The sequence below is a fragment of the Euprymna scolopes genome, chromosome 24 (assembly GCF_053919585.1).
Source record: "Euprymna scolopes isolate OS-2025 chromosome 24, ASM5391958v1, whole genome shotgun sequence".
NCBI lineage: Eukaryota > Metazoa > Mollusca > Cephalopoda > Sepiida > Sepiolidae > Euprymna > Euprymna scolopes.
In genome coordinates this window covers 43,775,816-43,798,167 of record NC_136505.1, presented here as the reverse complement: position 1 = coordinate 43,798,167, position 22,352 = coordinate 43,775,816, and the positions used below count along the sequence as shown (strand labels likewise).

The 22,352-nt window shown below is 33.0% G+C and overlaps 1 protein-coding gene across 2 annotated transcripts in view; it reads left to right on the top strand.

Moving 5' to 3' along the window:
- The window catches only part of LOC145246679 (low-density lipoprotein receptor-related protein 6-like), a 166,729-nt gene that overhangs the window by 60,395 nt on the left and 83,982 nt on the right, over positions 1-22,352 (top strand). For both annotated transcript variants that reach the window (XM_080108393.1, XM_080108394.1), the window contains exons 3-7: positions 6,341-6,593; positions 9,073-9,217; positions 11,112-11,225; positions 18,943-19,218; positions 21,336-21,489. In XM_080108393.1, coding sequence (XP_079964519.1) covers positions 6,341-6,593; positions 9,073-9,217; positions 11,112-11,225; positions 18,943-19,218; positions 21,336-21,489 — 942 coding nt within the window. The remainder of the gene's footprint in view (positions 1-6,340; positions 6,594-9,072; positions 9,218-11,111; positions 11,226-18,942; positions 19,219-21,335; positions 21,490-22,352) is intronic.

Sequence of the window (22,352 nt, the reverse complement as noted above, 5' to 3'; positions counted from 1 at the left end):
GTATATATTATTCTAGAGTCGTGATTTCAAAAGTAAAAAAAAAGCATTTAGGTGCCATTAGTTATAATCGAAACCGAAGCATTCAAAGCTGGTGACGTTACCACAGTACCAACATGACACGCCTATGAACTGATTAAAAATTAAAAATTAACTAAGATGAAATGTACAAAATGTATAATGATATTTTTTAAATTTTGACCCATTTTTGACCCCTTAAAAACTATTTTAACCGGCTTAAGACCCATAAAAGAACGGATCGTAACCCCCCCCAATCATTTGAGGCCCCTAGTGCTGCTCTATGACTTTTAGTTTTGGAAGAGATAGAGTTTGAAAAATATGGAGACAGACAGACAGACATATAGCCGTGTATATATTAGATTTTTTTTCATCAAATTAAAGTAGATGAGGAACAACATGGACAAATGATAAACATGCATAATATTATATATAAGTACTGCAAAACATCACCGTAACTATATGAAACCGAAAAAGGTTGATACGCCGTAAAATGAAACAAAAATAAAGCTAGATTTATGAAGATCAGTAGTGGTAATATTAGAATGGATGATGCACACCTTTTGTTGTCTTGTTTATATATTTTTTTACATTCATTTCTTTTTTGTATAACGGTGAGTTATTATTTCAAACTAAACAAGGCAGATTTCCGCTTTTTTACATTTTGTATAATATACATTAAGATTGCATATTATTTTTTTTTTACATTTTGTATATTATACATAAGATTGCAAAATTTTCTTAACATTTTTTTATAATTTACAGTAAGAGTGCAATTTTATTTGTAACATTTTCAATAATTTACAGTAATATTGCAAATTACTTAAAAAATTTTTGTGTGACTTGCAGTATAATTGCAAAATATTTTTGAACATGTTGTATAACTTATTGCATGGTTGCAGATTATTTTTTCACATATTGTGTAACTTACAGTAAGATTGCAAATTATTTTTAAACTTATTGTAGAACTTACAGTAAAATTGCAAATAATGTTTTAACATTTTGTATAACTTACAGTAAAATTGCAATTTTATAAGTACTATTTTGTTTAACTTACAATAATATTCCAAATATTTCTTAACATTTTGTATAACTTACAGTAAGATTCCAAATATTTTTTAACATTTTGTTTAACTAACATTAATATTCCAAATATTTCTTAACATTTTGTACAACTTACAGTGAGATTCCAAATCTTTCTTAACATTTTGTATAACTTACAGTAAGATTCCAAATATTTGTTAACATTTTGTATAATTAACAGTAAGATTCCAAATATTTCTTAACATTTTGTACAACTTACACTAAGATTCCAAATATTTGTTAACATTTCGTTTAACTTACAATAAGATTCAAAACATTTTTTAACATTTTGTATAATTACAAATTATTTTTAACCTTTTTATTACGTACAGTAAGATTGCAAAATATTTTTTTAACATTTTATATAACTTACAGTAATATTGAAAATACTTTTTTTTACATTTTATATAACATATAGTAAGATTTCAAATTATTTTTTAACATTTTGTATAACTTACAGAAGATTGGAATTGAATTTCTAATATTTATATAACTGACATTAAAGTTGAAATTTTTAAAAATTTAGTATAACTTACGGTTAGATTGCAAATAATTTTTTTATTATTTTGTATAACTAACAGTAAAATTGTAATTTAATTTTAAAAATTTTGTATAACTTACAATAAGATTGAAAATTATTTTTTAACATTTTGTATAACTTATAGTAAGATTGCAAATTATTGGTTATCATTTTGTATAACTTACAGTAAGATTGTAATTTAATTTTTAACATATTGTATAACTTACAGTAAGATTGAAAATTATTGGTTATCATTTTGTATAACTTACAGTAAGATTGTAATTTAATTTTTAACATTTTGTATAACTTACAGTAAGATTGAAAATTATTTTTAACATATTGTATAACTTACAGTAAGATTGCAAATTATTGGTTATCATTTTGTATAACTTACTGTAAGATTGTAATTTAATTTTTAACATATTGTATAACTTACAGTAAGATTGAAAATTATTGGTTATCATTTTGTATAACTTACAGTAAGATTGTAATTTAATTTTTAACATTTTGTATAACTTACAGTAAGATTGAAAATTATTTTTTAACATATTGTATAACTTACAGTAAGATTGCAAATTATTTTTAACTATTTGTATAACTTACAATATGATTTCCAATTATTTTTTAACATTTTGTATAACTTACAGTAAAATTGCAAATTATTTAATGAATCACCCTTTCATTCGTTTACTAAAACAATAACTTCTGTTTACCAGAGTTTTTATATCGAATTTGGTTATGAGTTAATTCGGTGACTCCTGGAACAATTTATGACCCATTTTATTTTCGATATTGAACCCCAACTAAATATCGCTGGAAACATTGTGGATTTTACAGGGAATATACTCGGCTGTACTAGACGTTTTAGCCCAATTAAAAACGAAAATGAGTTATAACCTGTTTACTTCGGTTTGTATCTTTATGCCAAATTGATTTTTTAATATGATTAAATTCGTGCTCATTTCTGCATTAAATGCCATACCTATTAATTCTTTGTTGCTTCCAGGGTTCTCTCTGCAGACTGATCGTAATTTCCGAAGAGACTAAGAAGTTCGTCAGGGGACGGATGAAATTAATACGCTCTGCAAACTGATTGATAAATGTGTAACCAAATCGCCTAATAAAAACATTTATCTGTGAGAGAAAATAAATCCTTATATATGACTGCTGCAGATGACAGTTCAGATGAGTTGTGAAAATTACATGCAATCTGTAGGGATTGATTCTTACAGGGAAATTTCCGTCTGCAATCTTGCAGCTCCACGTGATTCGAGGTAAAACGACTGAGGATATACTTTTCGCAATCATAGGGATGTTTTAGAATAGATGCTTGTGTATAGACACAAAGCTCGCTCTAACACTCAATGTATTGCCCCCATAAAATGTGGGTTAAAGCCACAGTTGTGGCCTGAACATAATTCAATGAAAACTTGTATATAGGCGATAAATACTTTTTATCTTGTTTTTTTTTTTTTGGTGTTAAATATTAGTAAATGATGAATCATTTCGTGTTAAAATCTATTTAGTATTACGCTTGTAATCTTAAGAAAAACATGATTGAAATGTGTACATATGCTGAAATAATCGCCAAAAAAGAATGAAGCTAAAAAAGTACTCAGCATATATATTTTTTTACAAGGTGGTCACCACTTATCAAGGTTCGGAAGCCACTCGGGGATAAGGGTTATTGCGTGTACAGTACGTTAGTGTTGAGATTTGATAAAGTGACTTACTTAAGGGGGCGGTTCATCAGAAATTTGTTTATGTTGGACTTGAAGACATTCAGGTTGTAGTCTGGTGGGGAAGAGAGTTCCACAGGCGTGCACTTTTAAGAAAGAAGCTTTGTTCATGGAATCTGCATTTTGGTTTTGGCACAGATAAAGAGTGGGGAAAATGTTTGACAGCGGTTTCAGCTAGACGGGTGTGTTACATAGAGCACTGCTGGGGGATGTCAAGTAACATGACCGATTATTGTTATGTTCGTTGTTGATGTTAGGAAAATAGAATGTTAGAAATGTATGAAGATGATTTAGTGATGACATCACGTGATCTTAATGCTTCGTGTACTGATGACGTAATGAGATAGTTTAGAAAATACACATACAGTTTTGAGCTTAGAAATTGGAGTCAGAGGAGAAAATTGGACTTTAGTATGGAAGATATCGTCACTGCGTTTGGAAGCTGGGAGAAACGCGACCTTAGCAAGATGCAACTATCGCAAACGTCAAAATGCAAATAAAGTTATATCAATTATATAACATATTGTTGTTGGTTTCCTTATGACGGAAGATGAACTTGTATAAAGAAAAGAGAAGACGAAGAACAGAGAGAGAGGTATGTTATTTGCCTGTTTGCTACACAGACTGATGTTTATGAGCTGTTTTATGGCATGTGTTGCACACCCTACACACATTGCACAAGATAGACACGACACACGTTGACCATGATAGACACTTTTGTTGACACAAAAAAAAATGAGATGTGTTTTGAGTTGTAAGCCATGTTTAGTTTCAGAACAGTTTCCGATGGTTAGTTGTTCTATACAAGTCCTGGAGGTGACTGGTTCTCAGCAGACAGTTGTTTTGTACAGGTTCCTGACTTTATAATTTTGTAGACAAAGGACAAAAATTCTCCCCGTGTTGATACGAAGAAAACATATGCAAGGTTGCTAAAAAAAAAAAGGTTTACTTTTTATGGAGCAATTCTGGTTTCTGATTGGTTGGTAGCAGAACGTGAATTAATTTGATTCATCAGTTTCTAGCAGCATCTTTCATAAATAGAACCTCTCAACTTTGAAGGACCATATCCCCATTATACATCAAAAATATTGCAACAGCGTTATATACATGTTATATAGACCAGAATGCAATATATTTATACATTTCAAGCGTGTTTGTTTTAAATAGATTTTAATGGTTCCTCATTTATTTACATCTAACACAAACAAGATAAAATTATTTATCACATATATGCAATTTTTAATAGCATTCTGTTCAAGTCACTAAACTTCGGTTTTACCAAAATATGACGCTAATGCGACTATCAAGAGGCAAATTCTGGCAGAAGCCACAAGAGATTTTGACCTCTCCTCGTTGTATTTACGTGTCTCGTGAGGGGTGGGGTCGTATCCTGTTTCAAGTTCTTCAAACAACTAAATAAAAAAATAATAAAAACAAACAACTAAAGAAGAAAACAATAAAAACAATACCAAAGTCCAACTAAACTACAAAGACTTTCAGTCTATCTATTGGAATCAGGGTTATGTAGTTTGGTTTGGTTTGGTTTGGTTTGGTTTGGTTTTGTTTGGTTTGGTATCAGCCCTTTCCCGTTTATTTAATGCCGAATCCAAGCATTTTAATAAAAGATTTTATGCTTCAAATTCCTTATATCTTCAACTATACATTCATAGTGTTTGGTTTGGTTGTTTTATTTTATGGCATATCGGCCCTTTAGGATTATTTAATACTGAATCCAGTAATTTTGGAAAAAAATTTTAGGTTTCAAGTTTTTTTTTTAATGTTTTCAGATATTCATTCATGGTGTTTGGTTTGGTAGTTTTGTAGAGGAACATTGTTTGTATGGGCATGCTTAAGTTTTGTAAAAGAAAAAAATACAATAACAATAATGCATTTTAGGTTGGGATGCTGCAATCTTTAGACAGCCTAATCTCACAGGACCGGTACTTGAGTAGTCTCCCAACGGTATAATTGTAATTAATCTCAGCAAATACGGCATAATTGTGTTGACACACCGGTTCTCCTCAGATCACCGAACATAAGCAACGTTGAGCCTGGTTAGTACCAGACGGGTGACCATTTGGGAATTCTAGGTTCTGTATATGCTCTCCGCTTATCTCAGCATTTATTTCCAGTTGTCCTGAACACACACACACACACACACACACACACACACACACACACACACACACATATATATATATATATATATATATATATATATATATATATATATATATATATATATAATGGGTTAAGAAATTCCAACGAAAGAAAGATGTATATTTAAATAAGGGAGTAGTCACCAACAATGTGTATTTTTTAACATTATATTATTATTCCGTGTCTTGGTTTTTCATTGAGAATTATGTTTGGATCATTGTAATAATGTTTTAAGTCATTGAAATCGTTTTTACGCGCGTTTCAGACGTTCCGTGATGCGTCCTCGTCAGAAATTATTATATATTATAAATAATTTCTGACGAGGACGCATCACGGAACGTCTGAAACGCGCGTAAAAACGATTTCAATGACTTAAAAGCATTATTACAATGATCCAAACATAATTCTCAATGAAAAACCAAGACACGGAATAATAATATAATGTTAAAAAATACACATTGTTGGTGACTACTCCCTTATTTAAATATATATATATATATATATATATATATATATATATATATATATATATATATATATATATATATATATATATATATATGTATATATATATATATATGGGTGATCTGGGATCGCGCACCTCTTGCTACAAATATTTCATGCGCAGGCACCCCTACGGTAGGTATTCATAGTCTGTCAAAGATTGAATGAGCCTTTTTAATCTCAGCAAACTCAACAAAATTTGAATTTGAAGAAGAACAATCCTCTTTTCCTCCAAATAAATAATATTGTACGAGATTTCATGTTCTAACTTTAACGAATACTAATAAAATGAATTGAATAAATGTATTTTGATTTGTAGGTATTTATTCTGGAGTGACTGGGGAGAAGTGGCTAAAATTGAAGTGTCTGATTTGATCGGAAACAACCGACGGACTGTGGTCAGTGAAGACATGAGAAAACCTAGAGGTCTACTCGTCGATGCGAAAGACAACAAGATCTATTGGGTGGACAGGGGCAAGCATACAGTCGAGTGCATCCAGTTCAATGGAATGGGACGGAGGGTCATCGTGCAAGATGACGTATCCAATTTCTATGGGATAGCTTTATATCAGGTAAAAGAATTTCACTTTCTCAGCATTTTTGTTCTAAGTTGAATTTCGCAGGGGTTTTTTCCTCATCAAAATATATGCAGTTTGGATAGACAACTTAGGCCGAGTTTCTTCTTTTTCCCTTTTCTTTGACGAGAAATGATGGTGATAATTACAATAGTTAAGAAACGATGAATTAAATCCGGAGTTAACGTCTATTCGTCTACTAATTTTAAAATTTTAATTGGACAAAATGCTGAGTCATTCCTTGTCCTAAACAAACCTGCTCCGTCTAGGATGCTGATCACTTTTCGGTCATTATTTGCTCTATCCAATATATTGAGTATTTATAAAATTAAGGAGGTGTCCAGAGCACTACTAAAACCAAAAGAGAAATTCCCTTTTTACATTTGACGAGTTCAAAAGAAATCTTTGGGGGCCTCCGGGGCACTACTGAAACACCCAAATAAAATTAAGGAGGCCCTATAAGCACTACTAAAACCATGTTTCTCTCTCCCTTTACTCTGTATAGAAATAATAATAATAATAATAATAATAATAATAATAATAATAATAATAATAATGATAAAGAAACGATAAATTCCATCCAGAGTTAACATCTACTAATTTTTAAGTTTCTAATTTTTTATCGATAAGGATTGATAATTTGAATTATTTGGATTATTTGGACTACTGTTCTCATCTTGAATGATATTTCACAAAGTTTCGGTCGATATAACATTCGACTTTCTCCAGATGTATCTGATAAAATAATGAGCTAGAAAAAAATCAAGCTGGGGACGGATGAGACAATTCTGAACAACACATGATACATTAGAAACTGAGACTAGTAACATCGTAAACCTTGACAAGAAGCCTCAAATGGGACAGAGATTCGCCAGCCAAAAGATGAGCAAGGTTTGATATTAGATTTGTAGAGATAGAGAATAGTCTGAGGCGTAAGAAAATGTTTGGTGCGATAAAAAGAACCGACTTTACGAGAATAAGAATGTGCAATAGATCGAATATTTGGTTCATGTTTTGTTTACATGTTTCTTTAGATGAGGACTGCTAATTTGAATTATTTGGATTATTCAGACTACTGTTCTCATCTTGGGTGTTATTAGCAGAAGGTTTCAGCCGATATAAACTCCGACCTTCATACATTTACGCATATACCAATTTCACCGACGTACACTTACGCGTGTATCATTTTCGTGGAACTACACTTATGCATACACCATTTTATTCGACCTACACTTACGCATGTGTCATTTCCACTGACGTAAACTTAAGCGTGTGTTATTTTCACCGACGTACATTTGCGCATATATCATTTTCACAGAGATACAGTTTCATGTAATTGTATACTATTATTGGCTGTCCTGAGAATTGCAGGAAGCGTGAAAATCTTGGTTGCAACAATACGACACGAATTAAAATCTGTTGTTTTCATTATTTGGAATTTTCCTATTACTATTTTGCATATTGAATGTTATTTTACAATGTTTCACTCGGCGTAAATTCTGAACGTCTTTGGTTTATCTTGTCGAAACTGATAATCGTTCTGTCGAAAATGGGAATATGCACAGGATCTCCGCACAGACCTGATAAGGGATAAGGCACTAGGTAGAATTCACTTCTAAGGGATACTCTTCTGGGGTTTAAAGGTTCAATCCTCAGTGTGGTTGATATTAAGAATGCAACTAGTATTTTATTCGTTACGCCATAGGTCCTTGTTCAACAAGATACATATGAAGGTTTCATCGGCGGAAACGTTTCGAATGCAAAATACTCAATATGAGAACAGTGGTCTGAATAATGAAAATGATACAAGACCCGTGGAAATTCTACAGGAGACTGATTCATATGTAATACATATATTATGTTGCCATTCTGTAGATATTCAGCTTAAATGGAGACGCTCTGATATTATTGTAGCTCTTTTGTTAAAACTGCAAAAGTATTTATCCAAGCTAGAAGGGACACCCAGCATAGCCAGGTCGTAAAATACGCTTAAATATGATATTTTAATTTATACAGATTTCGCATATATTATTATAGAGTTAATGTTCTATCGATTTTATTGCGATTTCAAAAATAAAAAAAATATCTATAGGACTTGAGTTCATTAGCTTAAATCTAAACCGAATCCCTAACTTATATATATAAAATAAAATAATAAAAAAAAATTTTGGTTCCTTCAGCTATAATCGAAACCGAAACCAAGACTTATGGAGAATTCTTAATAAAATTATTTATAAAAAATTAAATGACTTGAGTGCCGCCAGCTATAATCGAAACCGAAACCAAAACTTATGAAGAATTTTTGGTAAAATTATTTATTACAAGAAATGGAAGTACATAATAATTAAACGACCCGGATGTAAGCGTGACACAGAAAATAACACGCATGCTATCGTATTAATATATAGATTATCAATCCTCACATAAAAAAAAAATTTCAGAAATATGAAAAAGTATGTAATTCTTATATTTTCAGAATTATTTGTTCGTAACTGAACAAAGTGAAGGTCTCTTAAAAATTTACAACAAGGTGAGTGGAAAAAGTGAAACGAATTACCAATTGGATCATACGCCGTATGGAATTATCATGTATGATGGATCTTCGCAACCTGGGAATTCTGGTAAGCAAATGCATTCCTATTTAATTTAATATAATTTAATTTAATTCTTCTTCTTCTTCTTCTTCTTCTTCTTCTTCTTCAACAACAACAACAACAACAACAACATTAATAATAATAATAATAATAATAATAATAATAATAATAATAATAATAATGCCGATAGAAACTGGTGCCACAAATACACGAAACTGGCAAAAGATCCTAAGGGTATGTGGAAGATGAAGAAAGTTAAGATAACACCACTAATGCCAGGAGCACGGAGAATAATCTCGAAAAACTTTGAAAAAAGTATGGGAAAAATTGGAATCAGGGGGATGGCTGAGAAGATACAAACGCACAGCAATAATGAAAACTGTTGAAATGTTAAGAAAAAACCCTAGAATGTAGAGACTAACACACATGAGTCGGACATAGAAAAACTGTCACAGATGTAAAACACACAGAAACTCAGAATGGAATCATGAAAACTGAAACTGTAACATGTAATAAGTTACCCCCACCCAACCCCACTTCCTAAAAAAATGTAGTATCGGAAGAAACTAGCGACACATCAAATAATTGAGAACTGTCAAGGAGGATGGAAAGATCGAGGAGAGAAAGCACTAACCAGATCTCCACTGAATAAGTGCAAAGAGGACTGAAACCTTGGAGAGGCTTATTACCACCCACGTTCTGGTGAAGACCAGTGAGAAATCGACGGTAAACGGCTGTTGCGATAACGCAAACTAATTTGCAAAAGTTATTGAAAGAGGCGGTGCGTACTCGAAATCTGGGAATATTTGTTGTCTCTCAAACTCTAGGGAACTCCACTGGAAAAATCTTTGACGATGGCATGTGTGACAACTCATCTTGAGTAAATAATAATTACTGTCCCTTAAAACTGTATTTTTTTTCACATTTTTGTAAAGATTCCTTCATTTTCTTTTCTATTTATTAAATTTAATTAAAACATATTTAATTTTCGGTATTAATTATTTCTGCAGATATCTTATCTGAATAAACGTGTGTGTGTATATATATATATATATATATATATATATATATATATATATATATATATATATAACTACTTAATTGACTTACATAAAATTAATATACGAAAGTATAGATTTATGCGTAAACTTTAAGTATTTACTTCAAAAGTGCTCAGTACGTAAGTAGAGCTAGTTAGTAATTTATAATATATATATGGCGATTAAGCTACAGCGCGCATAAGCCTGAAGAGTCCTAGAGTGGATGAAACGCGGAATATTCAGTGTAGCTTAATCGCCATATATATTTTATAAATTACTACATATATATATATATATATATATATATATATGTATATATATATATGTATATATATATATATATATATATATATATATATATATTAACAATCTCCAAATATACACATTTCAATAAAAAGCAATCAGTTTCTAGATATTCTTATACGTTCACCTATATTTTTTGTCCGTGACTTTAGATTAAGTAACATGGTTTACTTCCAACGGGTTTAAAAACTGGAAGTCGATTGGGTTAGTAAATGTGCAAGATAGTAATTTTTAAGCAAGTTGGAAAACGCCCTAAGAAGTATCATTAATAAAATCATTTATTTTAGAAAATAAACAAACTGTTTGAAAGCACTTGAAGATGCAAAGATTTTATAAAAAAAACAAAAATCATTCGATAATCTTAAAATATATCTTTTTTTATTTATTTATATTTTTCCTTCGTTTTCATAATTGGAATGTTTCTTATTAATTTCGGATCGTAAAATATCCATTATTAGAGATGATAGTGTTTTTTTTTTCCTGCAAATAAAAATATCCGTGTCCTCGTATTCAGAATGTGTGCCGATATTATTTGTACGCGGAATTATTGTAAAGGACATTTAAAATTTTTATTTCAGACAGATGTGACGCACTGGGATGTGATCATTTTTGTATTTATGATCCAATCAAAGAAGCCACGTGTCACTGCAGTGAAGGATTTAAACTAAATGACGACCACAAAACCTGTACAGGTAACCAATTTATTTATTATACCTTGCTGAGAATTTATACTTAACCTTCGCCATCTTTAAATGTCTCACAGTCTAGCGTCGTTATTTACATAAAGGTATCATTTTTGTATAAGAATAATAATATATGCTCCATACTTTTCTTTCTTAAAGAGTTCTTCTATCTTCACTGCTGAGCTCCGTGATGAAACATGAAATCACCAACACCATAACTAATTGAGACCTCTGTTCTTTCTTCTTTTGTGAAACCACAGGACAACACTTTATATTTTCAAAATATAAATTTATTTCAGCTTTCTCAAATGGTCTTCACAAGGAGTCTGCATTACGTGTCTACATGCTTGTTATTTACAGCCTGATTCCTGACTTTTTGAAGCACGTCCGTTCACTTCCGTGACCAAACTCAAACTCTTCGACTGACTAAACTTCCCGACCTCTTGACCTCAGTTCCGTTACGTCATCTTTAAAAAGCACACGTCTCTTAACGTGCGACCTTTCCATGTATGCCTGCTCAAAGCCATTTTGCTTATTTAACCTAGCTAATTTGTGTAAACATCTTCAGCTAGAACCTATTGCTACACTTTATTGTAACTATGTTATTATCAAACAATATTACATTTCTACAGGTCCCACTAGTTTGTATTATTTGGATTATTCGGAACACTGTTCTCATCTTAAGTATTTCTGTCGATATAACCTGTGACCTTTTTCAGTTGTATCTTATTCAATTCGGCAGTATTTCTGTCGAACTTGCACAAAGAACCGTGGCGCAATGGTTAGAGTACTTGGAAAAATTCAATTGTAAAAGTTATATTCTCCTGAATGTTTAAGGTTCAATTCTCAGTGTGGGCGACCGAAAAATGCAATTGCGAATTATTTATGACCGATAGAACGAGAATATGCTACCCGCATGAAGTAAATAAAGGATTCTGTTCAAAGTTTTGTACAGATTCCAGAGTGAGACAGAAACATTTGTTACGTACTAATGTTATTATGATTAGACGAAGGTACCACTTGTGCGCGTATGTTACGTGAGTTCTTATTATTAAAGATACGAGTCTTAGTGAGAGTGTTTGTCTTATTACAAGTGATGTCGTGTAGAGAGAGTTTTATTAAGAGGGATGTTGAAAGACTCAGAGAGAGATTGTTCGTTTATAACGATTCCTATATATTAAATGTTCATTCCTTAGATGTGTTGAAGAAGAAGAAGCTCTTTGAGTGGATTGATAGTGTTCAGACAGTCTTAGTGTAGATATGAGATGTAGAGTTCACATTGTCAATATGAGATGTCGAGACGTGTATGTAATGACATTTTATAACACAGATATATAGACATATAATACAATTTTCACTTTACCTTTTTGTAAGAATCACAAACATAAAGACAAGCTTTATCAAAACACATGATGGGTTTATTTCTTCACGACCGGCCGTGGTTTTCATCATCAAGGATTCAAAGCTTCACATTTTAGTTTCAAAGTGATCGTCTCGCTTCCTAGACGTTCGAACTCCCAGACCCTCTCTGAGTTTCTCACTGACTGTCTCCCTAACTAACTAACTAACTAACTCTCACTTCCTATATTGAGAAATCCATGCATGTCCGGCCTCGTGAGCAAAATTCACGTGTCACCAACATGCGCGACTTTGCACGTTTCCGACATTATGATTTCCCAATAACCTATTTTTTCTTTGATGTTTTCACAAAAGAATTCAACCTACATATCTAATTTATTTAACCAATATTTTATTATCCACATTCTTTTAACAATTGAATAGTTTATTTATTATTTATTTCATCCCAATTAACAATTTACTGAACATTCCATTTAAACCTATTGTTCTTTAAAACTTATGTTCAGGGTTCGATTTCTGCTTTCTCTCATTTTATTTTCATTTTAACTAATCTCTCTATCTTTATACTTACATGAAAAGGGGACAGCCCTGATCATGTAACACATTGTCGAAGTGGACAAGATACACCTGAAGAAGGTTGGAGGTTACATCGACCGAAACGTTGTAAAAATGACGCTCAATATGAGAACAGTAGACTGAAAAACCCAAATAATAATTTAGCATTTTAAAAATTGCATGGGCAGTCCCGTCGGCATTCCCTTGGGGTAAGTAATAAACTTACTCTATCCAAGTAACGGAAAGCCAACGACCTGAGAGGTTGGAGCTCCTACGACTAACCAGCGCCATACCTTAATCGATGGTTGTAAGGAAATCCCCTACTCAAAAATAACATGCAAGTGAAGCTTATATATATATATATATATATATATATATATATATTAAGTAATGTGATTTATAATTTAAAAATTAAAAATTTTTTTTTTTTTTTTTTAATTTTTAAATTATAAATCACATTACTTAATATTAAATTAGCTCTAGGACGTTTAACTATCGAGCTTATTATATATCTAAATTACAATGAGCATTTCCTGTATTTTAATTAAACTAGTAATTTCACTATTACATTAAAATACACTTAGCTCTTTAGACTATTATTCTAATCTCCTTTATATATATATATATATATATATATATATATATATATATATATATATATATATATATATATATATATATGTGTGTGTGTGTGTGTGTGTGTGTGTGTGTGTGTGTGTGTGTGTGTGTGTGTGTGTGAATAAAAAGGAAAAACCTAAAAGAGTAAAAACAAAAATAAAATCAACGTTTTGTCCCTATTTCAGGGGACATCATCAGGATTTCTAGGCGAGGATGTACAGGAAAACGGTCATATATCACATGCGAAAGAGTGATATATGACCGTTTTCCTGTACATCCTCGCCTAGAAATCCTGATGATGTCCCCTGAAATAGGGACAAAACGTTGATTTTATTTTTGTTTTTACTCTTTTAGGTTTTTCCTTTTTATTCACATAACGTCTAAAGCATCGTTTATATCTTGCTTTATTTTATTCATATATATATATATATATATATATATATATATATATATATATATATATATATATATATATATATATATATGAACCTTAAACATTCAGGAGAACATCACTTTTACAATTGAATTTTTCCAAGTACTCTTACCATTGCGCCACGGTTCTTTGTGCAAGTTCGACAGAAATACTGCCGAGTTCAATAAGATACAACTGAAAAAGGTCACAGGTTATATCGACATAATATATATGTGTTTGTATATATAAATGTGTTTAATATATGTAAAAAAAAAAGGTCTGCCCACTTAACTTGTAACAAATTACCACGTGACTAGGAAAAACGTATATATAAGTAAATTAAAAAACAATCTCTACATTTATTTCTACAATATGCCTGAGGATGATAGAAGTACTTTTGTTGAAAGCGCTCGCGATTATGGATCCAACGTATACAATTTCGAGAAGAACACAAAAATGGACTATTCGGAGATTGGAGAAGATAAAAAGTAAAATTGCAAAACAGAATAATTCCGTGCTATTCAATAATATTTGTATATATATATATATATATATATATATATATATATATATATATATATATATATATATATATATATATATATATATATATTATGAGGTAAAATTAAAAGCCAAGAACAATGCGAGATTTTTTTTTATATAGAGTAAAATTAAATGAAAACAAAAGAAATAAATTTCTTTTTTTTGTTGTTGTTTGTGTTTTCTTTTTCACATAAATTTTAACTCTAAACAACAGCAATTTTTTTTCCTGTTGTATTCAATGGTGTTATAAATCTCAATATATTTCAGACCTATTAGTCCTTTTTCAAGAGAAGACAGCGGAAGAGTGTTCAAAATTGGAAAAGCAGCTACAGAGTTTGCCACGTGATACCGCGAAATATAGAACAAAAAAATGACGTTGGGAGAACGTTAAAATAAATCAATTGGTGTTTAAAATACTTGTTGCGTTTGTAAATCAAGGGAGATGACTATTCAATGAAGGGTTGAAGGGAGGCAACTCTTTGAGATTTTATTAATCTTTTAATTATTTTAAAACAATATTTTTTTTATATTATTATTTTAATTATTGTTTTTCTTATGTTTTAAACTTATATTATAAAAGCGGAGCTCAATTCCAGTCTATTGTTTAGTGTGGGAGTATTTTTTGAAATAATTAAAGATTCGAGAATACGAAGTTGACCTACGTTTCTTGAAGAAGCGAGAATGTTGATGTGAAAATCCGGTTCTGAATTAATGCAAGTGCGAATATGTTTATAGAACGACGAAGCAGTAATGTTTAAATGCTCTTTAATGCGGTGGTGAAGCAATCTGGTAGTGCTTCCAATGTAAGATGCACTGCATTTAGCGCATTGTAGGTCGTAAACAACGTGGTTCTTAAAGCATAAACCTGTGTGTGATATTGGGCAATTAGAGAGTGAACAAGGGGAAGGTGTATGCGATGGATTTTTTTCGGTTGAGCTGTTGTCTTAAAGTAGATCCAGTGTGGATGAGTTGAATGTTGAGTCCCTCGCTGCGGATGGCTTTTCGGATTGAAGATGAGATTTTGTCACTGAGGAAGGGTAGTTTTAGAAAACAATTGTTAGAGAAGGGTCGGGTGTTGCGTTTTTTCTTTTTAAGTGAGGATAGGATCGTATTAGGGTAGCCGTTTAGTGAGAGGGTCTGTAGGAAATTGTTAGTGTGTGTATGTTTGTCGGAGATGTTAGTGCATTTGTCTTGTATGCGTGAGATTTCGGCATGTGCGTAGTTTAGTTTGTCCTTGAGAGGTAGTGCAGATTTGAAATGTACGAAGAGGCGTTTTCTGGCGGATTTTCTGTAGAATTCAGTGCATATGGCACCATTTTTTTCATTTGTATTTTAAAATCAAGTAGAGAAAGAGATTCAGAAGAGTCTGGGTGTTCTATAGTAAATTTTAAGTTTGGGTCGGCGTTATTGAATTTGTGGAAAATGTTAATAGCTTCTTCGCGGGAGTATGTGATAATTAAAATGTCATCGATATATCTAGTAAAAAGGAGATAAGAGTAGCAGGTACTTAGGGTGTGTCTTTCGAGTTTGTCCATATAAGCAATGGCAAGAACTACTAACATGGGCTGGGAAGGTAGAGAGTAGAGGTTTAAGTAGGCGGGATATTAACCAAGAGATTTTATAAAGGGGACCGTTAACGCTTGAAACAATGGGTCTGATCTGTGTGTGTGTGCTATTTTTGTGGGTTTTAATAAGATGATAAAAGGTAGGTAATTCGCTGTATTTAGTAATAAAATTTAGTCTGTGTTGTTTTGGGAGATTTCTTTTAAAACAAATTTTAGACCATGTCTTGTTAATGTTGTTCTCAATACGAGCAGCAGTGATATTATGTGCTGGGGTGTAAAGGTCGGTATTGGAAAGATGCTCCATAGCAAGGTTGTTATAAGATTCACACACAGATCAGACCCATTGTTTCCAACCAAGTAATTAACAGACAAGCGTATGAGTCGGACCTATCTGCGGTGAAAGCGAGCCTGAGACCGTTCGATTACACATCAAGTCCACTAATGAACTACACTCATCTCACCCCAAAGTGACGATTTATTTTCGCTCAACGGCTATAAAAAGAACAAGCCGATAAGTGATTCGGCAGTTTTGAAATACACTGCCTTGATAACGTGTCTCGTATTATTGCATTTCGTATCCTGGCGTGTGTATTCGGCGAGATTGTTCGGTACTGCTTAGGACCGCGTATGTCGATTCAACGACATTTGTTCGTGGTGTGGCGTGTCGATTCGGCAGTGATGTTCGGAATTGCGTGGGCGAATTTGTTAAGGACCGTGCCTTCTCTTGTGAAAACAAATATACATAGATATATATATATTTTCTGATGCTCTCTCTCCCTCGTGTAGCGACAGATTATTTGATCTTTTACATCTAATATAAAAATGAAATAATATTTACTTTCTTTTATAGTCATTATCTATTTTTATATTTTATCTCTTATATCATAAAATTGGACTATTTTTCCCTGCCACTATCGACAGTATAGGATTTTAAGTAAACACTTCCTATGCACAATTTTTACGCTTACCATTTACTACTAAAGCCTGATCTTAGCCCACAATACATATATTTTGTCCTTACTCTACAATTATTATTTTTTCCTGTACGACATACTTTCTCAAATACGGAAGCCCACTGAGATAGTAGCTGATGCTTTGCCTCCGCTGTAAATTACTCATCTTCCTTAATTGAAACTGGTTTTAATTTTTGGGTTTTTAGTTTTTCGTATGGAGCTGGTTTAGTATTTGCCTTACACAATATCAGTGTTTAGTGCATAATACATTACGCCTACATTTCCACTTAATAGATATTCCCTTATTTTTCATCGTTCCTCGAAATAACAGTTTAGCCAGAAATAACAGTTTAACTATCTCGCTATACATATTAATGATAATAGCAGTTTAACCAGAAATAAAAGTTTAGCAGCTCGCTATACATATTAATGCTGTTCTCATCAGTGCGGCTACACAAGCAACTATCTCAAGCCAGGATCGAACCATTACGCTAATCAGCAGCTGCTGTGCGGGTAGTTAATTAACGATGTATTGACAGTGTCCGAATACGTTAGCGCATCGCTTAATACGCTATTGGTATATCGTGTATCATTTCCTAATATGCTCAACTCAAGGAGCATATAGTAATCCACATACAGTACTGTTTCGCTGTATCACAGGCAACTACTTCAAGCCAACGGAAAAAAGACGTTGAAATTAAAAAAAAAAGTGTGGTGTGTTGTTGAAGAGGGTTAAAGACAGTTTCCAATGCAGGCAGATACACTGTTCCTTGCCAAAATTGCCATCATAGATACGTTGGTAAAACCCAGCGTAAATTAGAAAAAAAAAAAGGCTCGATGAACATAAAAGAGATATAAGAAATACCAATTCTCTAAGTGCATCATTCTCTGATTCATTGCAGCACAATCATATCTGTGACTTCAAACAAGCAAAAATAGTTAAATTTATTTCAAATAAACCGCGCCGGAGACTTCTTGAATGCGCTTATCGCAAATTCAAGCATAATTAAACAACGTGGAGGTTTCTATAATATAGCGCCATTAATAAGTAGACTTCTATTAAAAAAAAACATAATTTAATTGTAAACACAGGTTAACCCTCTCACACCAAAGAAACAGTAAACACCTCCTGCAATAATTAATACATATAATTTCAATCAATAAATTACATAACAAAAACACACTCATTTCATCTCTATTACACACCTATGTTTGAATTTTAACAGGCATATTTTTTCCAGGAAGAATATTAATTGCGTTCATATTTAAAAAAAATAAATACATTGACGGCTATATGACGTTATTAAAAATATTCCTCTCTTTAACAATCCATCTCCCCAACTTTTTTTTTTTTTTTTTAATTTCCAACGTCTTTTTCCGTTACTGAAATGGAACAGCGTCACACTTTTCACAAGAAAATCTTCAAAATATTTGTACTGGCGTTTTTATTTTCTTAATTTCATTCATCCAGAGGAAGTGTCGGAATAAAGACGAAGCGCCGATGAACACATAACTCGGTTTGTTCCTTTATATATATATGTGTGTGTGTGTATGTGAGTGTGTGTGTGTGTGTGTGTGTGTGTGTGTGTGTGTGTGTGTGTGTGTGTGTGGTCGTGCGTGCGTGCGTGCGTGTGTCCCCCCCCTCTCAGTTCGCATCGTTCATCATCTGGTACAGATCGCTAGTTGCAACGATATTAATATGTTGATTTCTTACTCAACAGAATCTTCCCAGTTCCGGCAGCCGTATCATGTGTATTCGATCCATGAGGGCATCTGTCACTTCCCTGCAAATCTGGCTGATATGAGCACCGAAAACGTCACTTTAAACAAACAATGTTTCCTGCTAAACAACAAGGGTTACTTAGCACTAGGCATGCACGTTAAGTCTGACACGTTATACTTCTCTACGAACAACACGGATAAGTGGATTAATCGAGTGAGGATGGAGTATGACGCACCCCTGGAGAACATCGTTGGTGGAGTAGGAATCGTCCAAGGTAAGCTCATTGCGCTTTCTTTTAATACAAGTCATATAACAACTTTCTTTTTTTTTTATATATTGGTCCCCCTGATTTATCGGAGAGAAGCCTATTTTTATTTTTCAGTGGCGTCCGTCCGTCCGTCCGTCCGTGCGTGCGTGCGTGCGTCCGTGTGTCCATCTGTGCGTCCGTCTGTCAGGTATGCTTTATCGTATTCAATAATATTCGGAAAATTTTAAACAATTCTTAATTCACTGGGATAGGTTGTTTAGTTCTTTCTCGTGGTCATAAAGTGTGATTGAGAAGTCAGCGCCTCTGAGGAGGGGCACTCTGACCTGCAAAAGTTCCTGGGCAGTCCCGTCAACAATTCCTCGGCGGGGGCACCTCAGGCGATTAGCAATCAACTAACCCCTTCTCAAAAAGAGGAGGCAAGTCCTGGGAAGGTGGACCTCCTAGAACTGCACAGAACTAAACTCCCATCACAAAATCAACAGAGACCGGACCATTACAGGAATGGTCTGATCTCTGCTGATTTTGGGAGGGAGGGGGGTCAGAATAAAAATCCTTAAGACAACGTCTGTTATGCGTTCTTTGACTGATCATGACATGGGAACCAATCACAGTGTGCACCCATTTTTTAATTTTTGAAATGTTGTCCAGGTTTCTACAACTGATTTAGGGTATTTTTGCACTGCTGAATGAGTAAATCGTATCCATTTCTTTTCATCAGGTCAGGTTTTTGTGCTAAGTTGATTTGAAGAAAAAAATTAATCAAATGTTGTAACAAAATCAGTTGCTATTATATATATATATATATGTATATTCATTTAATTATTGGAATACTTTGAGATGAGTAATTGAGTAATTTGTATTTTTTATTTATTTATTTGCGGACTGTTATCCTCGTCTTTATAGTTATTGTTTCATGACGTTTCGGCCAACTATTCCTCTGGCCTTCGTCAGGTGGTTAACCATGACTGGATAGGAATGCTGAATCTCTCAACTGTATCTTCAGTAATTACTGCCTTCCATAGTTGTTGTTGTCTCACCACGTTTTGGCCAACTAATCCTCTGGCCGGCTTTGGGTAGGATTGAAACCGCTACTTTCAGACAATATTCACATGAAACTGTATAGATTCAATGTCTCTATCTAAAGTGGCCTATGACGCAGTGGATAGAGCTGTTGAAGACAGTGGTTTCAATTCTACCCAAAGCTGGCCAGAGGATTAGTTGGGCAAAACAACTATGGAAAGTAATAATTACTGAGGATATAGTTAAGATACTCAGCAATTCTATCCTGTCATGGTTAACTACCTGACAAAGGCGAGAGGAATAGTTGGCTGAAACGTCGTGAAACAGCAACTATAAAGATGAGGATAACAGTCCACAAATAAATAAATAATATATTCTTTTTCAGACATCATTTCAGACTTTGTGTTAGACTCCCTTTATGTTGACCTCTCGTTACCAAACTTTTTTCTTACTTCATCAATGTCATCACTGCTCTCGTGTTTCCTGGTTCTGTTTTCTTTCTACATACGCTTATCAAACATGACCTCTGACAAACACTTGCTTGGGTTGTCTTTGAACCGGTCAAAATACCCAAGCTATGTTCTTGACAACCAGGTCCGATGATTTCACGTTATCATAACAGCCGCTTGCCATTGATTTATCGCTAGCAACGGCCATTTGGTATTCCCTGGCGTTTGGGTAGCACAAAGCCTCCTGAAGGTCCCAGTGTTCTCTGCACACTTTCAGTGGAGGTCTGATTAATGCTTCCTCCCCTCAATCCTCCTGTCCTCCCGACTCTTCATGATTTTATGGTGTGACACCAGCCGATGCAGACTCCAACATTTTTTTTTTTTAAGGACGTAGTTAAATTACAATTTTGTAGTTTCAGTTTTGTTGGTTCTCTATCATTGTGTTTTTTTCTGTTTTTTGTTTTATTTTGATTGCAACATTTAAGTTACTGATTAGGATTTGCAGTTTATGTGAGTTGATTTCTGCATCATCATCATCAGCAGCAGCAGCAGCATTTTCCTTATTACTCTTACTATCATCATCATCATCATCATCATCATCATCATCATCTCTCAAATATAAATATGCGCAGTGTTTTTTTTGTGTTTTTGAAGGTATCGCATTGGATTGGGTTTCTTCAAATCTCTACTGGACAGACAGTCTTCATCGGACGATCAACGTTGCCCGGGAAGATGGAATGTATCAACAAGTTCTCATCGATAAAGATCTGGAGAATCCTCTCGGTATTGCCGTGCACCCGGGAAGAAGGTACACAAAAAGAAACGAGTTCTTTCATATCTTACTGTGTCGTGTCCACAAACGTTCTGCGGATGTATTTGAAATTATTGGTGCTTATATAAAATAGGCACTGCGTTATCATTGGCATATTGCAGGCTACATAAACCACATATTCACACTCACATATGATGCGCCTACATGTATACCCATGTAGTTACACATATACATAAAGTCTTTTCTTTTTTGTCTATTTATTTATTTACTTTGGAATGTTTTGTATTTTATAATAGACGCCAATTTTTTTTTCACGTATTTATTTGGTTTGATTCGGATTTTTTGAGATGCGGTATGAACGTTTGTACTGTTTGGATCAATCAGATAATTATTCTCATCTTGTATGGTATCCGTACAACGTTTCGGTGGATGCGACCTCTGACTTTCCTCAGATGTAAAAGTCGACATGTTTTTTTTTTTTGTTTTTTTTTTTTTGCAGGAAAATAAAATCCATCAACTAATTATTGTAATTAGAAACATAACACTTAAAGAAATAACAAGTTAATTATCTTTATATTTGTACTAGCAGGGCTACCGGGCGTTGCTTGGGATCGTATAAAATAATGAAAAGAATGAAGTGGATTTTGAACGTACCTGTTATTTTTAGGGCAGAGAAATTTTTGATGTCTATGTATCATTTGCTATCTCGAGCAAAATAATATGTTACCTAAACTAGGACTGCTATTACAAAACATATGTATGAAATAAGTGTACCTTCCCTAGGACAGGTAATTTACAGCACATATATGAAATAATTTTACCTTCTTTAGGATAAGTAATGTACAACACACCTTTAAAATAATTTTACCTACCCTCGAACGGGCAATGTAAATACATAT